Source organism: Topomyia yanbarensis, chromosome 3, assembly GCF_030247195.1.
Source record: "Topomyia yanbarensis strain Yona2022 chromosome 3, ASM3024719v1, whole genome shotgun sequence".
Lineage (NCBI taxonomy): Eukaryota > Metazoa > Arthropoda > Insecta > Diptera > Culicidae > Topomyia > Topomyia yanbarensis.
Genome location: NC_080672.1, coordinates 326,211,477 through 326,231,798, shown reverse-complemented (window position 1 = coordinate 326,231,798; position 20,322 = coordinate 326,211,477). Strand labels below are relative to the sequence as shown.

At 37.0% G+C, this 20,322-nt stretch overlaps 1 protein-coding gene across 1 annotated transcript; it reads left to right on the top strand.

Moving 5' to 3' along the window:
- The first annotated feature begins 2,704 nt into the window (after positions 1 to 2,704).
- Positions 2,705 to 16,311, top strand: LOC131689025 (myrosinase 1). The gene is made up of 5 exons (XM_058973760.1): positions 2,705 to 3,238; positions 13,923 to 14,157; positions 14,389 to 15,273; positions 15,654 to 15,892; positions 15,955 to 16,311. Exons 1-5 carry the CDS (start codon positions 3,144 to 3,146, stop codon positions 16,199 to 16,201), a joined length of 1,701 nt encoding a protein of 566 aa, XP_058829743.1. The 5' UTR covers positions 2,705 to 3,143; the 3' UTR covers positions 16,202 to 16,311.
- Positions 16,312 to 20,322: the final 4,011 nt, after the last annotated feature.

The following is a 20,322-nucleotide window of genomic DNA, read 5'->3' as shown; positions in this document are numbered from 1 at the left end:
TGACTTGACAACTATATGTTAGAAAAAAAAAAATCATTATTCGAGTTCTAAAATTTTGCAAAAGAAAAACCAGCCATGGTAATATTGCATTGAAAAAAGGAGTTCCAAAAAGTCGATTTTTATAAAAAAAATTCGAGTTAACATAAAATCTCGACGTTTCATGCATTTTAAAGATGTTTGGCATCAAAAATACGAATTCGATTTCTGAACTTTCATGGGGTCCCCCCTTTGAAAAAAAATTCTGAACTTTCATGAGATCCGGCTTATATGGAAATTTCATATGTGACCGGACGGTTTAGTCTATATTTCCGGAACCATATAAGCGATCCGTACAAAATTTTATAGACATCTGTGGGGATATTATATCATTTGAGACTAAGTTTGTGAAAATCGGCCCAACCATTTCTGGGAAACTGATGTGAGTTCGTTCATTTTGAAAGATGGCGGTTTTTCCCGGGCACTTCCGGAATCGTCTATGGTGGTCAATGTAGTCAACGAAAGTTTGGTTGGCCGTTGGTGACCTAGAACAGCAAATTTAAATTATTTGAGAGACATTTTAGCGAAATTTTTACCTTTTTTGCTTTCATCGGAGAATCGGTTTGAATCGCAATTTGCTATGTGATCGCACTCCACAACTCGTAACTCCAGAACCGGAAGTCGGATCGGGATGAAATTAAATAGCCAGTTACGAAGGCGCAATACCTTTCATTTAAGACTAAGTTTGGTTGAATCGGTTTAGCCATCTCCGAGAAACCGATGTGACTGTTATTCTGAATTTAGATACTTCCGCCGGGGCTTTCGGAACCGATGATGGTGGTCAATTTGGCCAAAGGGACTTTGAATGGATGTTAGTGACCTAATACTACAAATCAAATCAGTTGTGGTCATATTTTGGAAAAATTTTCACCTTTATACATTCATTGCAGAATTTATTAAAATCGACATTTTCTGCGTGATCGTGCTCACCACCCTGTAATTCCGGAACCGGAAGTCGGATCCATTGGAAATTCTATTGCAGTCTATGAGAACGTTGCACCTTTCATTTGAGACTAAGATTGTCAAAATCGGTTCAGCCATCTCTGAGAAAAATGAGTGACATTTTTGGTCACATACACACAGACGCACATGCACACTAGAGTGACAGGAAAAAAATGACCCATATCGGCCCACCTCTGAGTCGATTCCTAGTCCCACCAGGAGTACTTGCACTAAATTTGAAGCAAATCGGACAAGTCTAACTACCGGACCAGCGTGGCTGAAGTTTGTATGGGAATTTTCAACAATTTACATGGAGAAAACTCACCAGCTCGCATTTTCGCCGCTAGGTGGCACTGTATGCATTGTGTTATCACAGTAAGTGAAAATAAGAAAGATAATTTAATTGTCTACAACTTTGTCGAAGACATCTAGTCAATCCGACTTTATTAAAAGAAGTTATTAAACTTTTAACGAAGTGATGCACACATACATACATACACACACAAACATTTGCCGAGCTTGACGAACTGAATCGAATGGTATATGTTACTCGGCCCTCCGAGCCTCCTTTAAAAAGTCGGTTTTTAGAGCAATTGTAATACCTTTCTATTGAGAAAGGCAAAAAGATTGATGACAACTGTCACGAGGTCACTGATTTGATCACTATTTTAAAGTGTCCGATGAAATCCAATTACGTTTATACATGTTTATGACTGATTAAAAACCAATAACATCTCCAGATATGAGATTATAACATTATGAAGCAGCATAAAAATAGATTGATAGTTTTATTTGCAGGAATTGTATTTGTGTAGATATTCGTGTCTATCAGCAAATCTATACCATCTACGTAAGTTACCGGGCAGGCAAATGATACAAATAGGCCTGTCCATTTAGTAGTTTAGTTTCCCGTTCTAAATTTATTACTATCTCGCACGCTTCTTAGTCATCCTTTACCAAAAGCTACCAGTGAAAATCGATACAGCTGACTCAATATTGGTGATGTTAAATAAATTTTCTATGTGTGGTATTCGGTGCTTAAAAACAAGTGTTTCCCACAGCTACTGAAATGCTATCAATTTTAGGCGTTTCTTAATGCAATGGTGTCCAAGGGCCCCAAATAGTCTTAAGGCAGCTTTAAGTAAATGTTGTATTTTGATTATACTCGGGTTATAGCTATTCGGGTCAACGGTTATTGGGTTGAAAGAAATGGAGGTACTTTACTAGGTGCTTGTATGTAAATATATTCAAGGAGTGTTCCTTAGCGTTTCACTGGCAAATTGTCTATTTCTGCATTTTTTACCGTTGCACCCATTGCATTTGAAGAAATTTTATTACTATCGTCAAGCCAGTGCACTTCCAGAGATGTGTCAACCCCAATGATCCCACCCAACAGCAAATCTCCAGTGAATAAAATGTAATCCTATATCGGTGTGCCTAATGGAGAGTTCACTGCCATGGAAAAGTCCCACTGAAACAGGTCTCTGTTTTGAGTCAGACGCACTGGATCGAGATTGGTTATTTGCTATCGTTTCTGAAAGGAAACACTGACAACTAGTCGTATTGATTAAACGCGTTTATTCGGAAGGAAAAAAAATACTAAAGGTATCTACATGGATCCCATCCGTTCCATGACTTCTCGTTCGCCAGTCGCGATTTGTTCTTTTCGTGCTACAGTTCATATAAATACCTCATTGAGATCAACAGCAGCGCTTAGTTGATTTTCATACCCTCATTAGGCTGTACAGGTGCTTGCCCGTCTCGACTGCCAAAGCATATCGCGTCGGGGAGTTGTGGAGAAGCCACGGTTTGTAGCGAGGCACGTTGCACCACCAAGCGACGCGACGAAACAGTGTGTGAGCAGTACCAAGTGATCGCGGATGCGTGCGTCGGACGTCTGCCGATATAATCAATTACATACCCTGTCGGATCCATATTTCGCGGGTTGCGATTTTTTTTACAACGGTGTCACGACTAGGCGCTTAAATTAGTGTCAATATAGTTCGTCGAGAGTGTGTGGTGTAGCGCAGTGCAATTATTCAAATGTTCGTTTGACCGAAACACGTGCCACACGTTTTAAGGCAGGCGATTAAAGTGTTACGATCGTGTCAACAATTAAAAAAATACTATAAAGTTCAGTGTGTAAAAAGCTTAAACAGAAAATTATGAATATCCTGGTGATGCGCGCTCTGCGGGGGCGAAGACTGATAGCTCATCGATCAATTTCTACGACGACAGTTCATAGCTGCTACCATATGATGTAGGTGACATACGAGATCACATTGCACTTCAGTGGGGTTAGGTTAGCAGTTTGAAGCACGTTAGGGTTAACGTTGAGCATATTAGTACATTGTTGCTTTTGAAGGTCATGCTGCTGCTGCCGCCGCCGTGCATGGCCTAGTATCTATCGGAGCTATAAACACGCATACTGTTCTAGACACAAGGGTGATTTTGATTGGCGATTGACTTGGCAGATAGCAATGAACTTGATGAAGATATTTGTTGTGTTACTTGTAGTATCGGTTGAATGGTGGGAGGAAGCATGAACGATGCTGGAATTTCTGCTATGTGTTTTAGGTTTTGTGTTTGATCAGCACTTTCGACTTAGCTAACGTAGACATTGTCGAAAGGCTAATCTATGCAACAGTTTTATTTCTATAATAAAATGCGCTAGAGTAGTGTGCAATTATTATCTTAACACTGTGTACTTATATTTACTGGATAATTTGATTTTAATTTGTGAACTTGTTTTTAAAATATTCGTAGTTGAATTGTAATTGCACAATCCCGTCATCAACATTGAACTACATTTATCACAATCATCCACCTTATACTTGTTGTTGCAACAATGTCGTGACATTTTCTGTTTACTGGAGTACGCTCGAATAGACAAACACGAAGAAATAAAGTGTGTAATTGGTAATAAGTGGGCACACAAAAATTATAATAATTTTTATCGATCACATATAGAAAGACTATGCAAATTCTCCAAAAACATGTTCTGTAGTTTGGGAAGACCTAGACTCACATACCATTTGATTCAGTTCGTCTAAACTCTAGATTGTGAATATTGTTGTTGATCGGAGCTCCGGATTTGGACATACTAATTGATAATAATATTACTAATCACGTGTGAAATTCCTATATAGAATGGTACAAAAAGTTCGATTTTTTATTTTGTATTTGGCTTTTCTTGCAGTGCATTTTTTATTTCGTTCGTTTATTTGACCCTGTAAGGTACGATGCGTTAGCTTGGCGGTGCCAATTTCATTCTTTTCTAATACTAGGAGATTACAATTAAATATAATAGTAAATGAGATATTAGTTTTCACATTAAAAATATGGTACACAATTTTGACACTCATAACTTTAAAACCAAAAAAAAAATAGAAATAGGGCATGTTTAAATACTTGTATTTTTTAATGATAATCAGCCGAAAAAAAATTCTAAGCGCCAGCTGTGGTCCACTTGGAGGTTGATGCCAGTCTCTTTTCTTTCTTCGGACAAAACCAGCCTAGAGGACGTGTGGCCTCCGATTGGTTGAACTTTCTTAATCAAGAACCGATCCATTAGGTTCATGTTCCCATGATGTAAGAGGCGACTGAAAACAGGAGTTCCCAAGTTATGTTGTTCCTCGTTACCGAGGACTGAATATCCAGCGGTACTGAAATGTGCGATTATTCTAGAGGGATCCCATGAGAAACCGGCCGACCGCAAAATATGACCATCGTCGGTTCGAACAAAAAAATTGTGTTCAGTTGATGAATCTTCATGATTTTCTCTGGCAATTGCAATATTTTGATACAAGAGAATTTTTTTAAAAAAGGCGTGTACGTTTCTACGTGCATCAATTTCAATTTTTTGTTTGTTTGATTACTCTATTTTATACAGCAAAACTATCTGAGAACGAGTTATAGGGGATGAATACTTCTGCACGAAAAAATATACACTGAAAAAAAGTTGTCATTTTTCACAAAAACAAAAGTTTATGTTAAAAATTTAAATTGCAAAAAACCAATTTTTAATTTTTTTATATTTTGTCAACGATAACATAAAGAGAAAAGAAGCATTTTGAATGTGATTGCATGATGGAGAACTTCGCTCCAATAAAAACAGTTAATTCGTGTAATTTTGCCCTTTTTAAAAGTTATTCGCGTTACCCCATCAAAAAATGTCAACAATCTAATGTTTATCAATTTGAAGATGTAAAAAAAACTTTTTCAGTGTATTTGGATCATGGAGAATCTTTTAATAAAAGTTTTCCTAACAAAAAATTTGACAAATTTTTATAATTCATACTATTTGCAGTAAAAAATACAAATTTATGTTTGAGTATGATTCTATTCAGATGGTTTACCATATCGCCTTGATGTCAAAGGAAAAGTTATACGAAATGATATTGGCATGTTGAAAAACCTATTGCTGTTGCTGAAGAAACGCGAATAACTTGTGAAAAGATCGCAATAAAATAAAATAATCGTGTTGTTAAAACAAAATTTAAAATATCTCGAGAATTACTATATTTCAGAAAAATTTTGTTATGAGCATTTTGATTTAAAATGGCGTTTAGAATCTTATTCAAAAATAATATTGTATTTTTGACTTATAAATTATAAAAATATGCCAAAAGTAGTTGTTAGGGAAACTTTTTTATTGAAGGTTTCTCCAAGATCCGAATATATTGAAAAAGTTTCTTTTACGTCTTTTAAATTGATAAACATTTTATGATAGGGAAACGCGAATAAAAGGGTAATAAAAGGGTATAATTACACGAAACAATCGTTTTTGTTGGAGCGAAATTCCAAATACTCGAAAACTATCGCAGTTTCGAAGATTTTTGTTATATGCATTTTGATTTAAAATGATACTTGGAATTATATTCTGTAATAAAATTACATTTTTGTATGTCAATTAGTATGAAATTCAAAAACATGTATAAAGTTATTGTTAGAAAAACTTTTTTAACGATAAGTTCTCCATTCAAAATATTTCTTTTCTCTTTAGGTTTTTGTTGACAAAATATAAAAAAATTAAAAAATGTTGGTTTAACTTCAATTTAAATTTTTAAAATAAATTTTTGTTTTTATGAAAAATTACATATTTTTTTCAGCGCATATTTTTTCCGTAATGAAGTATTCATCCCCTGTAATTCGTTCTCAGATAGTTTTGCTGTGTAAAATAGAGTATTTTTTTAGGTTGATGCACGTAGAGACGTCTAAGCCCTTTTAAAAAATTGCGCTTTTTGGACGGATCTTCGTGGAATTTCTCTCTTGTTGTGCAATATATGTTGATAGTGAGGTACAGTTATCTACACAGCACTGGTTAGAGTAGCTCAATCTCAAGAACCGTATTTTCATAAAGGAAACTTCTGTGTTGGAGAGCTTTTTAATCCTGTCCTGTTCAACAAAAATGGAATTACAAATTCACGTAAACTGCTTCGTGAGTGTATATATCTTTATCCTTGCCTTATATCTGACCTCACAACTCGCTATATCTATGCAGTCACAAAGAGGCTAGTTTAATAGATAAGTTAATAAGTTTCATGTAAGTTCAGATAGAGCTGCTAATGCAGAAAACTCGTCTGACGAAGATGAGTATTCAACTGTCTTTTTGACACACATTTTCCAGGCTGTACGGAGCTATCGCCGACGACAACCCCAGAGTTCTTTTCGGGTAGATCTGATCCTTGGAAATTTTCTCGTAGAATTATGACAACCGAATCAGTCAAATTGGCGCTGGCAAGTTTAGTTCCGTATCCGGGAACATTCCGGTTGTACTTCAAAAAGTACATGAACACTACACTCTTAGGAAAAATGAAAATTACATTTGACGTAAACAACGCAGCGACGTATTGTTCTGTCTGATAATAGGATTTTACATGCTATGATATGTAAAATAGAATATTGTGACTCTTTTGATGTAAGACTCAGACCTAGAAAAAACCGAACATCTCACATTTTTACATATAATAAAATGCAAATTTAGGCGAGTTCGGACGCTCATTTTATGTGCATCTGGCAAGACGTAAAGTTACATGATTTTTTTTTGCTGTGTACAAAGTGTGAAAAAAGGGTTTTCATATAGCCATGCAACAGCACACCTTCCATTGGCCTATCGAAAAATAATTATTTAATTCATTCTCAAAGGTACTTATGAGAAGGCAAAGAGACTTTGATTGATCCATCTGACCTCCTTCCATCTCAAACTAGTGAGATGTTTTATCGATCAATACATTCGGGATGCTAGCTTGGGTGAACTTATCGCCTCATGCAATGCAATATGTATATTAGCGGGGGAATTCTACTATCACCCTGTTACACGATGTTGTCTAAAAATTGAAAAAGCTTTTTCCCAAAAGAAATCAGGTTTAGGAGTTTTTCTTGGCATTGAAGGTGCTTTTGGCAACGTATTATTCGGATTCGTTTTGGAGCCAGGACGATGTCATGGAACACGAGCTGGATACACGCAATGCTTAACAACCGACATCTGTACTCATCGTTAAGACAAGTAGAAACTAGAAAAGTGCTTCTGTGGATGTTTTGAAGAAGGTGTCCTGTCACCATTTCTAATGAAACAGAAATTTATTATCGCCGGATTGACGATAGCTCCAAAAATCGAAAACACTAGTTATGTTTCTCGGCAAACTCCTAGTCCTGCGTGATGTCCCGCTAGTGAAAGGTTTTGTGCCTTTAATGTGCAAATGTGGTATAAGACAATTTTCTCCTATAATGGTTTATATCTAAATTATTCTCCACTGAGGACAAATATAGTATAGTGCAAAAGTGTATGAGGTGAGCTGCGTACAAGGCAATCGATTTACCAACTACGCTATGCCCGCCCGGATTAAATCAATTAAACGAATAACATGAATAAAATGAATAAAATCAATAATTGTTTACAAAATTCAAAATATTATAGTGAAATTAAACGGAAGACATCTGGCCTGCGTTAAGCCAAACCGAACTGAGCGCCATAATTTTTTCGTGTATTTTTCGTAATTAAATTCATTTTTCGATAACTTATCATTAGCATTGAAAGTTAAGGAACACTTATTTGCATTCGTTTACTCTTTGAGTGCCCAAAAATATATAGATGTGGGTGTTTCTAGTGCTACATTTGATGCGATGGCGTTTTTCGAGCATGCATTTCAAAATGGCGCTTGGTCCTCTGTGGCTTAACACAGGCCATCTGTCTTGACAGGATTAAAATCAATAAGATGAATGAATTTGACGAAACATATAAACTAAATGAAATTAAAAAAATAAACGGAATTTACAAAATAAATAAATAATATGGACACTATTAAGGAATTCAATTAAATTAATGAATAAAATAAAAAATGATGATAAATTGAATAAAAAGAAGGAAAAATAAAATAAAATGAATAAAATGAAAAATTTGACAATATTTTTAAAGTTACAAGATCAATAGAATAAATCAATCTTTGTCAAATCATCGCTGTTGTGCTATCTTTTGACAAACGCCATTTTGAGGTAAACTGAGTTGGATATGCGACATTCCTTGTTTGAAAAATCTCTACAAGCTGGTTTTTAAGAATTTTTCATTTCTGTTTGGTTACTGGGATATAGCGCGAAACGTAAGGAGAAATTTGCTTTAGATCACTATATCTCAGGGATTGGCTTTAGTTATACTGAAGTTTTACTTGTTTTTATATGAAAAAATGTCTGAGGAACAAAATGGCATAATAATTTTCAAATGTAAAATACGTGTATTGCGAGAATTATGCTGTTTAACTTTCAAACTGGAAATATTATATGTTTGGCAACACTGTAACCACTGTACTATTTTTCTAGATTCCCTGATTAATTTCCTTTACAATTTCACCGATTGTTTCTAGACCAAATTAAGCCTAAGATATGAACAAAAATTAAAAATTGATGCTAGATTTGCATAGAAAATTTTCCATGCATAATTATGTCACGTCATACGAATTTTGTCATCAATACACACTTATGACACGTGCAGGTGCGACTTTTGTTTACACTTTTAGCAAAAACTCTCAATATAGTCTACCGATCATCGTAATATTTGAGAGATTAATACAGAATTTATAGAAGCATAAATTGACTTCTCTGAATTGGTTCTGGCATTTTTTCTCAAAATGGGCAAAAAGGCGCTTGTCATAAGATAGACTGCCCAGAAAAATAATAAATTTTTGAAAACTCAATCGGCCCATCCCTGAGTCGATTTCTAGTCCCACTAGGAGTACTTGCTGCAAATTTGAAGCAAATCGGACAAGTCTCGCTACCGGACCAATGCTCCTGAAGTTTATATGGGATTTTTCGACAATTTACATGGAGAAAAAATTAAAGGGTTGTGTACAGGACACGACCACGGTGACATTAAAAATGTAGCTTTTTTCAAGAGCGTGCAAATGAATTTTATCTATCACACATATCGACTCACGTCTGGTCTGTCTAGAAAATATATTCAAAAGAAAAGTTCCACATTGAGAGCTGTGATGAGGAAGCCCACGCCTGCCAACGGAAATATACAGATTCTCCATGAAATATGAAATTTCATTTTCCATTTAAATTTTCAATAATGTACTAATGAACTTAAGTAAACAATCTTAAGTTTAAGTATTTCTTGATCGATTAAAGGTGGAAAAAATGAAATTATTTGATAAATTACATTGTTATGCAACGTTCGCACTACCAGTTAAAACGGGTTTTTATGCTATCTTGGTGACATTTTTCTTGTTGCTAATTATTAAAACGTGTTATAACTCTGTAGTGTAAACATTGTATTATTAAACCAATTCTGCAGCGTTTTTTTGTTATATAGGTGTTTTATGTGGTAATAGGACTGACATAATTATATCTTCAGTACAGCGGTTTGTTATGAAATTTAAAACAGATTTATTTTAAAATTTAAATTAGTATACCCAACCGTTCTATTTGTTGTATACTTTAAAACGAAATTAGAACTGTGTTTTAAATACAGATAGGACAGATATTCTGACTGGATAAACTGGGAAAACAATTTTAAGTCCAGTAACGCTTAAGACATGGCTTGAATTTGAATCGAAAAAGAACACCCGCATCAACTGCTGCTGGGACGGTAAGTTCTGTTTTAAAATTTTCCGTTGTGTGCAGTACGAAACAAAAGTGTTTGAAATTAGAAAACAAAAAGTTCTACTGGGAATGTGGTTGTTTCCGATGCAATTACACTCAGATTTTTCACGCAGGGGATATAGGCCGTGTAAATGAAAACCGCATAAATTTAAAAAAAACGCGTTAATGAAAACCGCGTAAATTTCAAAATCCGCGTAAAAAACCTGAGTGTACTCTCCTATATAAAATACTACGCTGCTGAACAGTGGAATAACTACAAAAACACGTTGTCAGATGCCTTACTGATAAAAAACATATAACCGAAATATGAAACATGAAAACCAATAGGCTCTTTACCCTACGCAGCTACAAAGCGCCGTAAACATGGATTAACAAGTTACAACGCACTCGCATGCATAAAAATAAATATATTTTTTTTCAAACGCAACACTCTTAAGCACCACACACCGTATTGAATTAAATCCAAACCACCCCGCCCACCCACTTTGCAAATCATTCTGTGACACCGTGCTGGTACCCGAAAAATCCGCACACGGCCACCGCAGCCGAAAATGCATAGCGTCTACCGCTTATTGTAGTGCCCAGACGCTGCAGCCATGATCTTACCCGTTCGACATAAGAACAAAAACTGATTCAAACGGGTACGCGTCACCTCTATTTATAAACTAACCGTATATGGTTTAGTCACTTAGGTGCGAGTGTGTGCAAATGCCAACGTTACCGAAAATCGATAGCGCTTATTGCATCACCCGGAGACGACGTTGCTCGTATGGGATAAGAGCAACAACTGATTTAAACGGACATGCGTTGCTTCTATTTATGACTTTTCGTGTTTCATTGAGCAGCTAAGCTACCCTCTCTTGACGGCTGTGTCTGAGAAATCTGCCTCACGAATGGTAATTTTCCCGTTTTTCGTGAACTTTTTAATTTTACCAAATTCCAAAAGTCTACTTTTATTGGGGAGATATTAAATTATTACCAATATTTAAGTTAGGTGTTTCTGAATCGGTTGGTGTATGAATGATTAAAATCCATCTAGTAATATCGGAGTTATAAGCGTGCAAACCTTACATAGTTTCGTTACATGGGAGATAGTTTAGATTTTAGAATGACACCTAGCCCCAGATAGTGGAGTAAGACATTTTTAATGTCAAAACTACTGCTTCACATTTTCACCGCTAGGTGGCACTGTATACATTGTATTATCACCGTAAGTGAAAATAGGAAAGATAATTTAATTGTCTATAACTTTGTCGAAGTCAATCCGCCTTTGTTAAAAGAAGTTATTAAACATTTAACGAAGTGATGTCTGAGTCAGTTTTGCATGGGGCCTAGCAGCGCATGGTTTTGTATCAGTACTCGATTCCCACGAACTAAACATTTTTTGAAATAACGGTTAGGTTTAGCTCAATAGTATGTTCAGAAGAATTATGGTAAATAATACGAGTCATAGTCATAGTGGTTAGAAAATTTTAGTTCAATTTGTTGTTCGCTAGCAGTCTTCCGCAAAGTTGTAGACAATTAAATTATCTTTCTTATTTTCACTTACAGTGATAATGTAATACACACAGTGCCACCTAGCGCCAAAAATGCGAGTTAGTGGGTTTTCTCCATGTAAATTGTCGAAAAATCCCATACAAACTTCAGGCACGTTGGTCCAGTAGCTAGACTTGTCCGAATTGCTTCAAATTTGGAGCAAGTACTCCTGGTGGGACTAGGAATCAAATCAGGGGTGGGCCGATTGCGTTTTCAAAAATTCATAATTTTTCTGGGCAGTCTAATGTCCGTTCTACAACCTTGTAAAAGACACCTAATTTCTATCTCTCTCCATTGAAAAGTTGCGGGAATCGAGTACTGATACACAACCATGTACTCCTAGGCCCCATGCTAAACTGACTCAGACATCACTTCGTTGAAAGTGTAATAACTCCTTTTAACAATGCCGGATTGACAAGCAGTCTTCGAAAAAGTTATGAACAATTAAATTTTCTTTCTCATTTTCACTTACAGTGATGATACGATGCATACAGTGCCGCCTGACGTTGAATATGTGAAGTAGTAGTTTTTCTCCATGTAAATTGTCAATTTAAATTTGGAGCAAGTACCCCTGGTGGGACTAGAAATCGAGTCAGGGATGGGCCGATAGGGGTCATTTTTTTCTTGTCACTCTAGTATACATAAGCATATACATACACACTTACAGACAATGGCCCAATTTGTCGAGCTAAGTCGATTGGTATGTTAGACTAGGCCTTCGGATCCCGGAAATTTCTATTAATGTTAGAGTGAATCCCCTACGTTTCTTTTGTAAGCTATGTAGAAAGTTTTCCTAATAACAACTTTTAATATATTTTCATAATCCTTAAAAAAATTATTTTTGAATATAATTATAAATGCCATTTCAAACCAAAATGCTTATAATCGATATTGTAAACCATTTGAAAGTTACATGAAAACAATAATAATATGATTCAACCATATATTTAGTTATCGGACCCTATAGTTGATCCATATATTCATTGTTTTCATGTAACTTTCAAATAGGTCCAACTATCAGCTTGATTTTGAAAGGAAATTTACAGGAAATTTTATGTGCATTTTGAAAAAAAACAACCTATTGTTCTTGCTTGAGAACGCGAATAACTTATAGACAGGTCGTAATAAAACAATATAATTCTTGTTGGAACAAAATTTAAAATATTTAGAAAATTACTATATTTTACATTTCGAGTTCAAATGGCATTTAGAACCATGTCAAATATGAGAATAGTATTTTTGACTGCTAATAAACATTTGGTTGTTGATGGTTAACCTTCCGGCAGTCGCGCTAGTGCACTAAGTGCACGCTGCTCTGAAAATCTAGTGAAATCGTCTTAGAGCACCAGCGGCTGCTCGTTCAGTGGGCCATAAGCGCGGTTTATGATGGAGAATCGCGAATAACTTGTAATAAGAATAGATTTTCACGAATTAATTTTATTATCGAAACAAAATTCCAGAAATCAGGAGCATGTTTGGTAGTACCAACTTTGAAACATTTTCGAAGTTTTAGTGCTTTAGCTTTACTGGTCGATATATGGAGGAAACAAAGTAAACTCGCAGTGTCTACTTTATAATAGTCATTAATTTCGCGATTCGAATAATTCGTTCGAGTTTGCTTCGTTACTTTATCCTAATTTGTTCGGGAAATCGTGTGTTTCGCACTAAACTCCCTTCTAAAATTCCATTCTTGCCACAGATATTAGCGATAGTAGGTCCTGTTGATCCGGCATCTGGTCATGATTTCTTTTTTCATCAGATTCTCTGCTTATTTGACTTTTTTATGAGGTTTATTTTGAATAACATTTGCATTGCAAAAAGCACATCTGGTAAAGTGCTGTTGTTACTATTTATCGGCAGCCGACACGGGGCAATAAATTTTGCATGCAGTTCGGTAGGAAACGGGGTAGTAAAATTCTGCTTTGATTAACACTAATTAAGCCCCCCCCCCCCTAGCGTAGAATATCTAGCGTCACGTCAAGCAATGCACTAAACAGATCAGATGGGCGGGTTCAGGGGACAGGGTAGAACCTGCTCCGTAATTCGCCGTGATTTTATTATTAGCTAGATTTATCAGCGGGCTTTCAGTAAAGAGTGTCGATAAGTCAATTTCGTGCTTCGCTATACAAGCGGGCTCCGAGCAATAGTTTATCGCCTGTCGCATCTATTAGTAAGCAATCTATTAGACTGTTTACTTAGTACGAATACGCACTTGCTCTAATAAGCGTGTTTATAGATTAACATAGTATTAGACCGGCGCAAAGCAAATTAGTTAATTTCAAGGAGTGTCCGTTCTTCTGTGGTTTCAGATTGATCTCGATAGCGTTGTTGCTGGCCGTGGTTTGCGGTGGAACGAGTGGTCAGATTACGAGGAGATTTCCAGCCGACTTCCGGTTTGGGGTTGGTTCATCCGCTTACCAGATCGAGGGTGGCTGGAACGCCGGTGGCAAGGGGGAGTCTATCTGGGACCGAATGACGCACCGACACCCGGAGAAGATTGAAGATCGAAGCAATGGCGATGTCAGCTCGGACAGTTATCATAACGTAAGTGATCCTCGGTGATTTTCGGGTATTCAGTTCTTTTTATAGACGGAATGTGTTCATTGTATCGCACCTATCTATAATTTTATGCTGCCTTATCAGAGCTATGATAAAAACACACGAAATTAAAATTTGTCGAAATAATGCAATCAATGCCGTCAACACACGACTAAATAGCCAAAAACCTTTACTGTAGTTTGCGATCCGTTTAACCATTTATTATCTCGTTTCCAGTGGCGCCGCGACGCCGAGATGGTACACGAACTGGGTGTCGATATATATCGTTTCTCTCTTTCGTGGCCCCGAATTTTGCCGAGTGGATTTGTGAACAGCGTTAGTAAGAACGGAATCCGTTACTACAGCGGACTTATTGACGAGCTGATCAGGTACAACATCACCCCGATGGTGACCTTATATCATTGGGATCTGCCCCAGCGGTTGCAGGATTTGGGCGGCTGGACGAACCCGGAACTGATTAGTTACTTTAAGGACTATGCGCGGGTCGCATTCGAACAGTTTGGTGATCGCGTTCAGATTTGGACGACCTTCAACGAACCGTGGCATGTTTGTGAGCAAGCGTACGGTATTGATTTTATGGCTCCAGCTCTAGATTACCCGGGAATAGCAAGTTACTTGTGTGGGCACAACTTGCTGAAAGCCCACGCCGAGGTTGTTCATATGTACAGAAGAAGGTTTATGCCAGCACAGCATGGGACGATCGGGTTCACGACCGACATTTCCTGGCCGGAACCGATGACCGGTAGTGAGGAAGATCGTGCTGCTTCGGAACGCAGCTTGCAGTTTTATATTGGATGGTTTGCTCATCCGATTTTCTCAGAGAGTGGAGATTACCCGCAGGTGATGATTGATCGGGTGGCTGCGCTGAGCAAACAGCAAGGGTTCTCCAAATCTAGACTGCCGAAATTCACTCGGGAAGAGGTGGAGATGATCAAAGGAACGGCAGATTTCTTTGGAATCAACTCATACACGTCGGTGCTGGTTCAGAGGAATGATAGAAATAACTCGGCGAAATTCCCGGTACCCTCTTTCAATCATGATATGGGTGTTGTGGAATCCAGTGACCCAACTTGGCCAAAGAGCGGTTCCGTATGGTTGCATGTAAGTTTCGTTTCCATATTTAACTTTATCTACTAATTGTTATGTTTCCAGTTTGATAGATTATAATATAAGATAATCTTCAAACTGGCGGTGATTAACTGCTCATGTAGAAAATATTCCCTTGTACCATAAAACACCCAACAGAATTATGTGTTGTTCTACGTTGTAGAACAGCGAATCTTGTTTTTTACCCTAGATAAAACTAGTTTTCTCGTTTATATGCTGTATACTTGAAAATATTTTACACGTTAATTGGCAGTAAACATTATTATCGGTTGTTATCGACCATGGACTTGTTCTTGCTACTGTCGATTAACTAACTCGAATAGGATCACATCATGCACCACTATTTATCAGCTTTGTAATTGTAATATTTTCAGGTGGTTCCATCGGGAATGAATAAACTGCTGAATTGGATTCGCAAAGAGTACAACAATCCCCCGGTGTATGTGACGGAAAATGGTGTCAGCGATCGGGGTGGAACCAACGATGTCAAGCGGATCGATTACTTTAACTCCTACCTGGAGGCGGTACTGGATGCGATCGAGGACGGTTGTAATGTTCAGATGTACGTTGCCTGGAGTTTGATGGATAGCTACGAATGGAAGGCAGGATTCACGTAAGAAATTTAATAGGAAAATGCGAGTAAATTTAATACTAACTTGATCGTTTTATTTACAGCGAAAAGTTCGGCCTTTACCATGTTGATTTTAGCAGTCCCAATCGAACACGCACTCCCAAGGCTTCGGCAAAGGTATTCGCCAATATAGTACGAACCCACCAGATCGACTGGAGTTATCGACCGATGCCGGAAGTAATGATCAAACCGCCATCTCCTTACCGTTCCAACAGTAGTGTTAAAGTTCCTGTGATATATTTGCTTATTGCAACTGTGGCCGTCGCGTTGAAAGTGCTCTTCTGTAGTTAGCGATGTTCTGGCAAAGCTCAATGTACCGATATAGTATTTAATGATTTATTCTTTTTTATAAACCGTGGCGCGTGTAAATAAATGGAAACTTTTGTTTTTCTAACTATTCATTTGCTTGGTTAGAAATATTACTCGATTCTTTGAAAATTTCAACACATCTAACCCTAAATAAACGTTCAATTAACAATTAATGGTAAGTGAATGTTGCAAAAATGTCCAAGTGTTCATGGATTTTACGAACAAAATTTCAAAGAATTTGTATGCAATTTTTTTTTATTATAGAGGTTTTAACCTTATTGTCATTCGCCTCTTTTCGGTTTAGAGTTGTATGGAAAATCTCTAACCCTATGTGCGGGGTTGGGAATCGATCCCAGGTGAGCTGAGTACAACGCAATCGATTTACCCACTATGCTGTGCCCGTTCCCGGATGCATATTTAATATTATTTTGGAACGCCAATCGAATTCGGAACAAATGGAAAATTGATCTATTGACAAGAATACTGCAAACCATTTTGGAAGGAACAGGAGATAGAGTTTTGAAATGTTAGAAACTTGCATTGTACACGGAAAAAAATCCGTTCATAAATTCATGCACAAAAGATCATGATTTCGTGAAGTGATCGATTTACGAAAATTGTGGCCAAATTCCTGAAATTGTGAATAATAAACCTCGTATTCATGAAACTATTTGTGTTTCTAAAAAACTAGTTCACCCCAAGTATATACATGGCGTTACATTCGAATGCTTGGTAGGGTTACTGTTATTGTTCCCTAGACATGTTTAGTTTTTGCTATGATTCTTGTTCATAATTTGGGAATACACAGCCGACAGTCAAACGATGTTCATGATTTCAGGAGTTCATTCGCGATTTTTGTGATTTCTCATCACATTACCGTGCTATTTTATTCACGAGTTTGCTATCGGAGTTTTCTGTCAGACTGGTGGGATTTACGATTTCAGGATCATAGTCGCGCATTTCGTAATTTTTATTCACGTTATCGTAATATTTTAGTCATGAGTAGAGTGATTCATGTTCATGATCTCAGGATCTTAGTCACGATTTTTGATATTTTTATCACGAGTAATGTGATTTATGTTCATGATTTCAGAAGCTTTGCATGATTTTCGTGATTTCTATTTACGTTGTCGTGATATTTTAGTCACGAGTAGAGATTTATGTGAACATAAATTCTTGATTTCAGGATCTTAGTTAAGATTTTTGACATTTTTGTCACGAATAGTGTGGTTTATGTTCATGATTTCAGGGTCTTAGTCACGATTTTCGTAATTTTTGTTCACGTTTTCCTAATATTTTGTTATAGAGCTTACTTTTCAATTTGATAGGTGACAAGACATCACACTGAACCATTTCAAATGAATAACGTTGTTTGAGGCCCTAATAGTTTTCTTATATCTACTGCTCGTATCTGTTACTGGCCGCTAGCAGCTAAACATTTCATGAAAAAGTTCATGGGACAAAAATGATTCCACGAATATTACCCCAAATTTCATTACCATTCATTTCATTACCATATTGCATGAAATTGAAAATGATAAGGAATATATTTTAAATATTACAAACACACAAAATATATCGTAGATCATGTATTATGAATCATGAACTAGTTCGCGAATCCATGAATAATATTTTATAATTTTGTGAACTATTTCACGAGCACGGATATTGGATCGTGACTAATATATTAGGAATCATGAATTAACTAACACGAGGATTGAAGGGATTCATGACTAAAATTCCGAGTTTCGTGAACTAGTTCACGAGAAAATGTCCAGAATGTTTTGATTTTGTGAACTAATGTTCCTAAATCTATGAACAACATCATGAGTTAACCTTTTGTTTTATGAATAATATTCATAAAGTTGTGAGCTAGTTCACGTGCGGAAAATTGATTTGGTAGTGACATGGCGACAACCGTGACTAAAGGGCGAACACGAAATTATTGCGACACATTCAACAGGGCATAACTTTTTTACCATTGGGTAAAAATCAACCAAATTTTGCACACTTTCTCATTGATGTGTATTGTTTACATGCTGTAAAAACTCGAAGTCGTGTTTTTCGATTCAACGAAAATGGAGGTGAAGCAACGCGAGTCGAGAGAACAAATTCTTTCCAAACACCTGGAATTTCCTGACCTATCGCACCGGCAGTTGAGAAAAATGTTGAACATTCACCATTCAACCGTCTTCAGAGTGTTGAAGCGGTTCCAGGAGCGGTTGACGTTGGACCACGGCAAAGGAGCCGGAAGAAAACCGGGACCGGAGAATAAAAAGACGGAGGGAATTGTGAAGCGGATGATTAAAGCAAATCCCAACGTCTCAAGCCGTGATTTGGCTAATAAGATCGGCATGTCGCAGAGCTACGTCCAGAATGCAAAGAAGAGAGCTGGACTACATACATACAAGGTACAGAACTTCCCAAACCGCGATGAGCGGCAACAATCGACGGCTAAAACTCGGACACGGAAGCTCTACGGGAAGATGCTGACAAAATATGGCTGCTGTGTGATGGACGACGAAACGTAAAAGCCGATTTTAAGCAAATTCCGGGGTTGGAGTTTTTCACTGGCAAGAGCAAGTTCTATGTGGAGGACAAATTTAAGAAGAAGAAAATGTCGAAGTTCGCCTCCAAATATCTCATTTGGCAGGCCATCTGCTCTTGCGGACTGAGGAGTGAGCCGTTCGTTACGAAGGGCACAGTAAATGGCGAGATCTACAAATCTGAGTGCCTCGAGAAGCGCCTTTTGCCGTTCTTGCAGCAGCACGACGAAGCTCCGCTATTTTGGCCAGATTTGGCATCATTCCACTATTCTAAAAGTGTCCTGGAGTGGTATGAGGTCAATTCTGTCCCTTTTGTTCCAAAAGACATGAATCCGCCAAACTGTCCGGAGCTGCGCCCGGTGGAGCACTACTGGGCAATGATAAAGCGGGAACTTCGGAAGAGCAAGAAGACAATCAAAGACGAGAAGGACATGTTAAGAAAATGGAAAAAAAACTGAGAAACTGGTACCGGATGACACTGTAAAGACTTTGATGGAGGGCATCAAGCGAAAATGTGTTCAATTTTACACTCAAGACTCCATCGATTAACTTTTCTTTTGATTTTTGAAGTAAATATATGTATAAAACTACCCTAAAATTTTGGTTTGATTTTAAACATTATAAGAAAGTTGGCATGACATTTTCGGTGTCGCAATAATTTTGTGTTCGCCCTTTAAGGTTCACAAAACAAAAACAAATGTTTCCACTAATAAAAGCGTTATGCAGGCGTTACTGAAGGGAAATTGTACATAATTATAAAACACATGATTTTTGTTCATGGTCCTGTTTTTGTAACGTAAAAACGTGATTGTTTCAGAATTCATGGCACTTTATTCACGATTTTAGGAACAATTTTTTCCGTCATACAGAACGAAATTGCACCATGTAAATAGCGCAAAATCATTCAAAAGCGAAGTGGAAAAAATGAAATTTTCCTGCCTATTTCAGGCAGAACCATCAATATAGAGCGCCTAGCAAACCTAATCGACGACTGAAAGGCTTTAAAGATAGTTCCCGCGTATTTCTTTTCTACCATTCGTTGCTTGGGTTTTGAACGAGCAACATATTGATTGGAATGCACCCGTTCCCTAGCTGTGAGCAAAGTTTTTTGAGAGCTTGCAGCGGTAATCTTTGTACACTTTGTACACATCGAATGCGCTGTCTTCGACAAAGTTGTAATAAAAAGTATTTTTATTAATTTCGCTAAAGACATGCTGTCTCTGTCACTCACAGTAATCGATTTTTGAGACGCTTTCTATGATGATCTCTCTAAATTCTTATTTTTACTTATGACTATTTTGTTTCTGATTTTTCGTATTAATTATGTTCGAAGGCATTTTATAACATCATAAAACACGCAACTCTTCCGAAGAAACCAAATAGCTGTGAATATTTAGTAAAGAGTTAACGCTGATTTTGGTTTTAGTTCAGCCTGTTTTTGATCCCGTATAAATTCATTATGTGCAAAAATTGTGATCCGATAATAAATTATTCTGGACCTAGGTTTCACTTACAATACGAATGTAAAATCATTCGTTTTCGAGCGCTCGGTCGAGA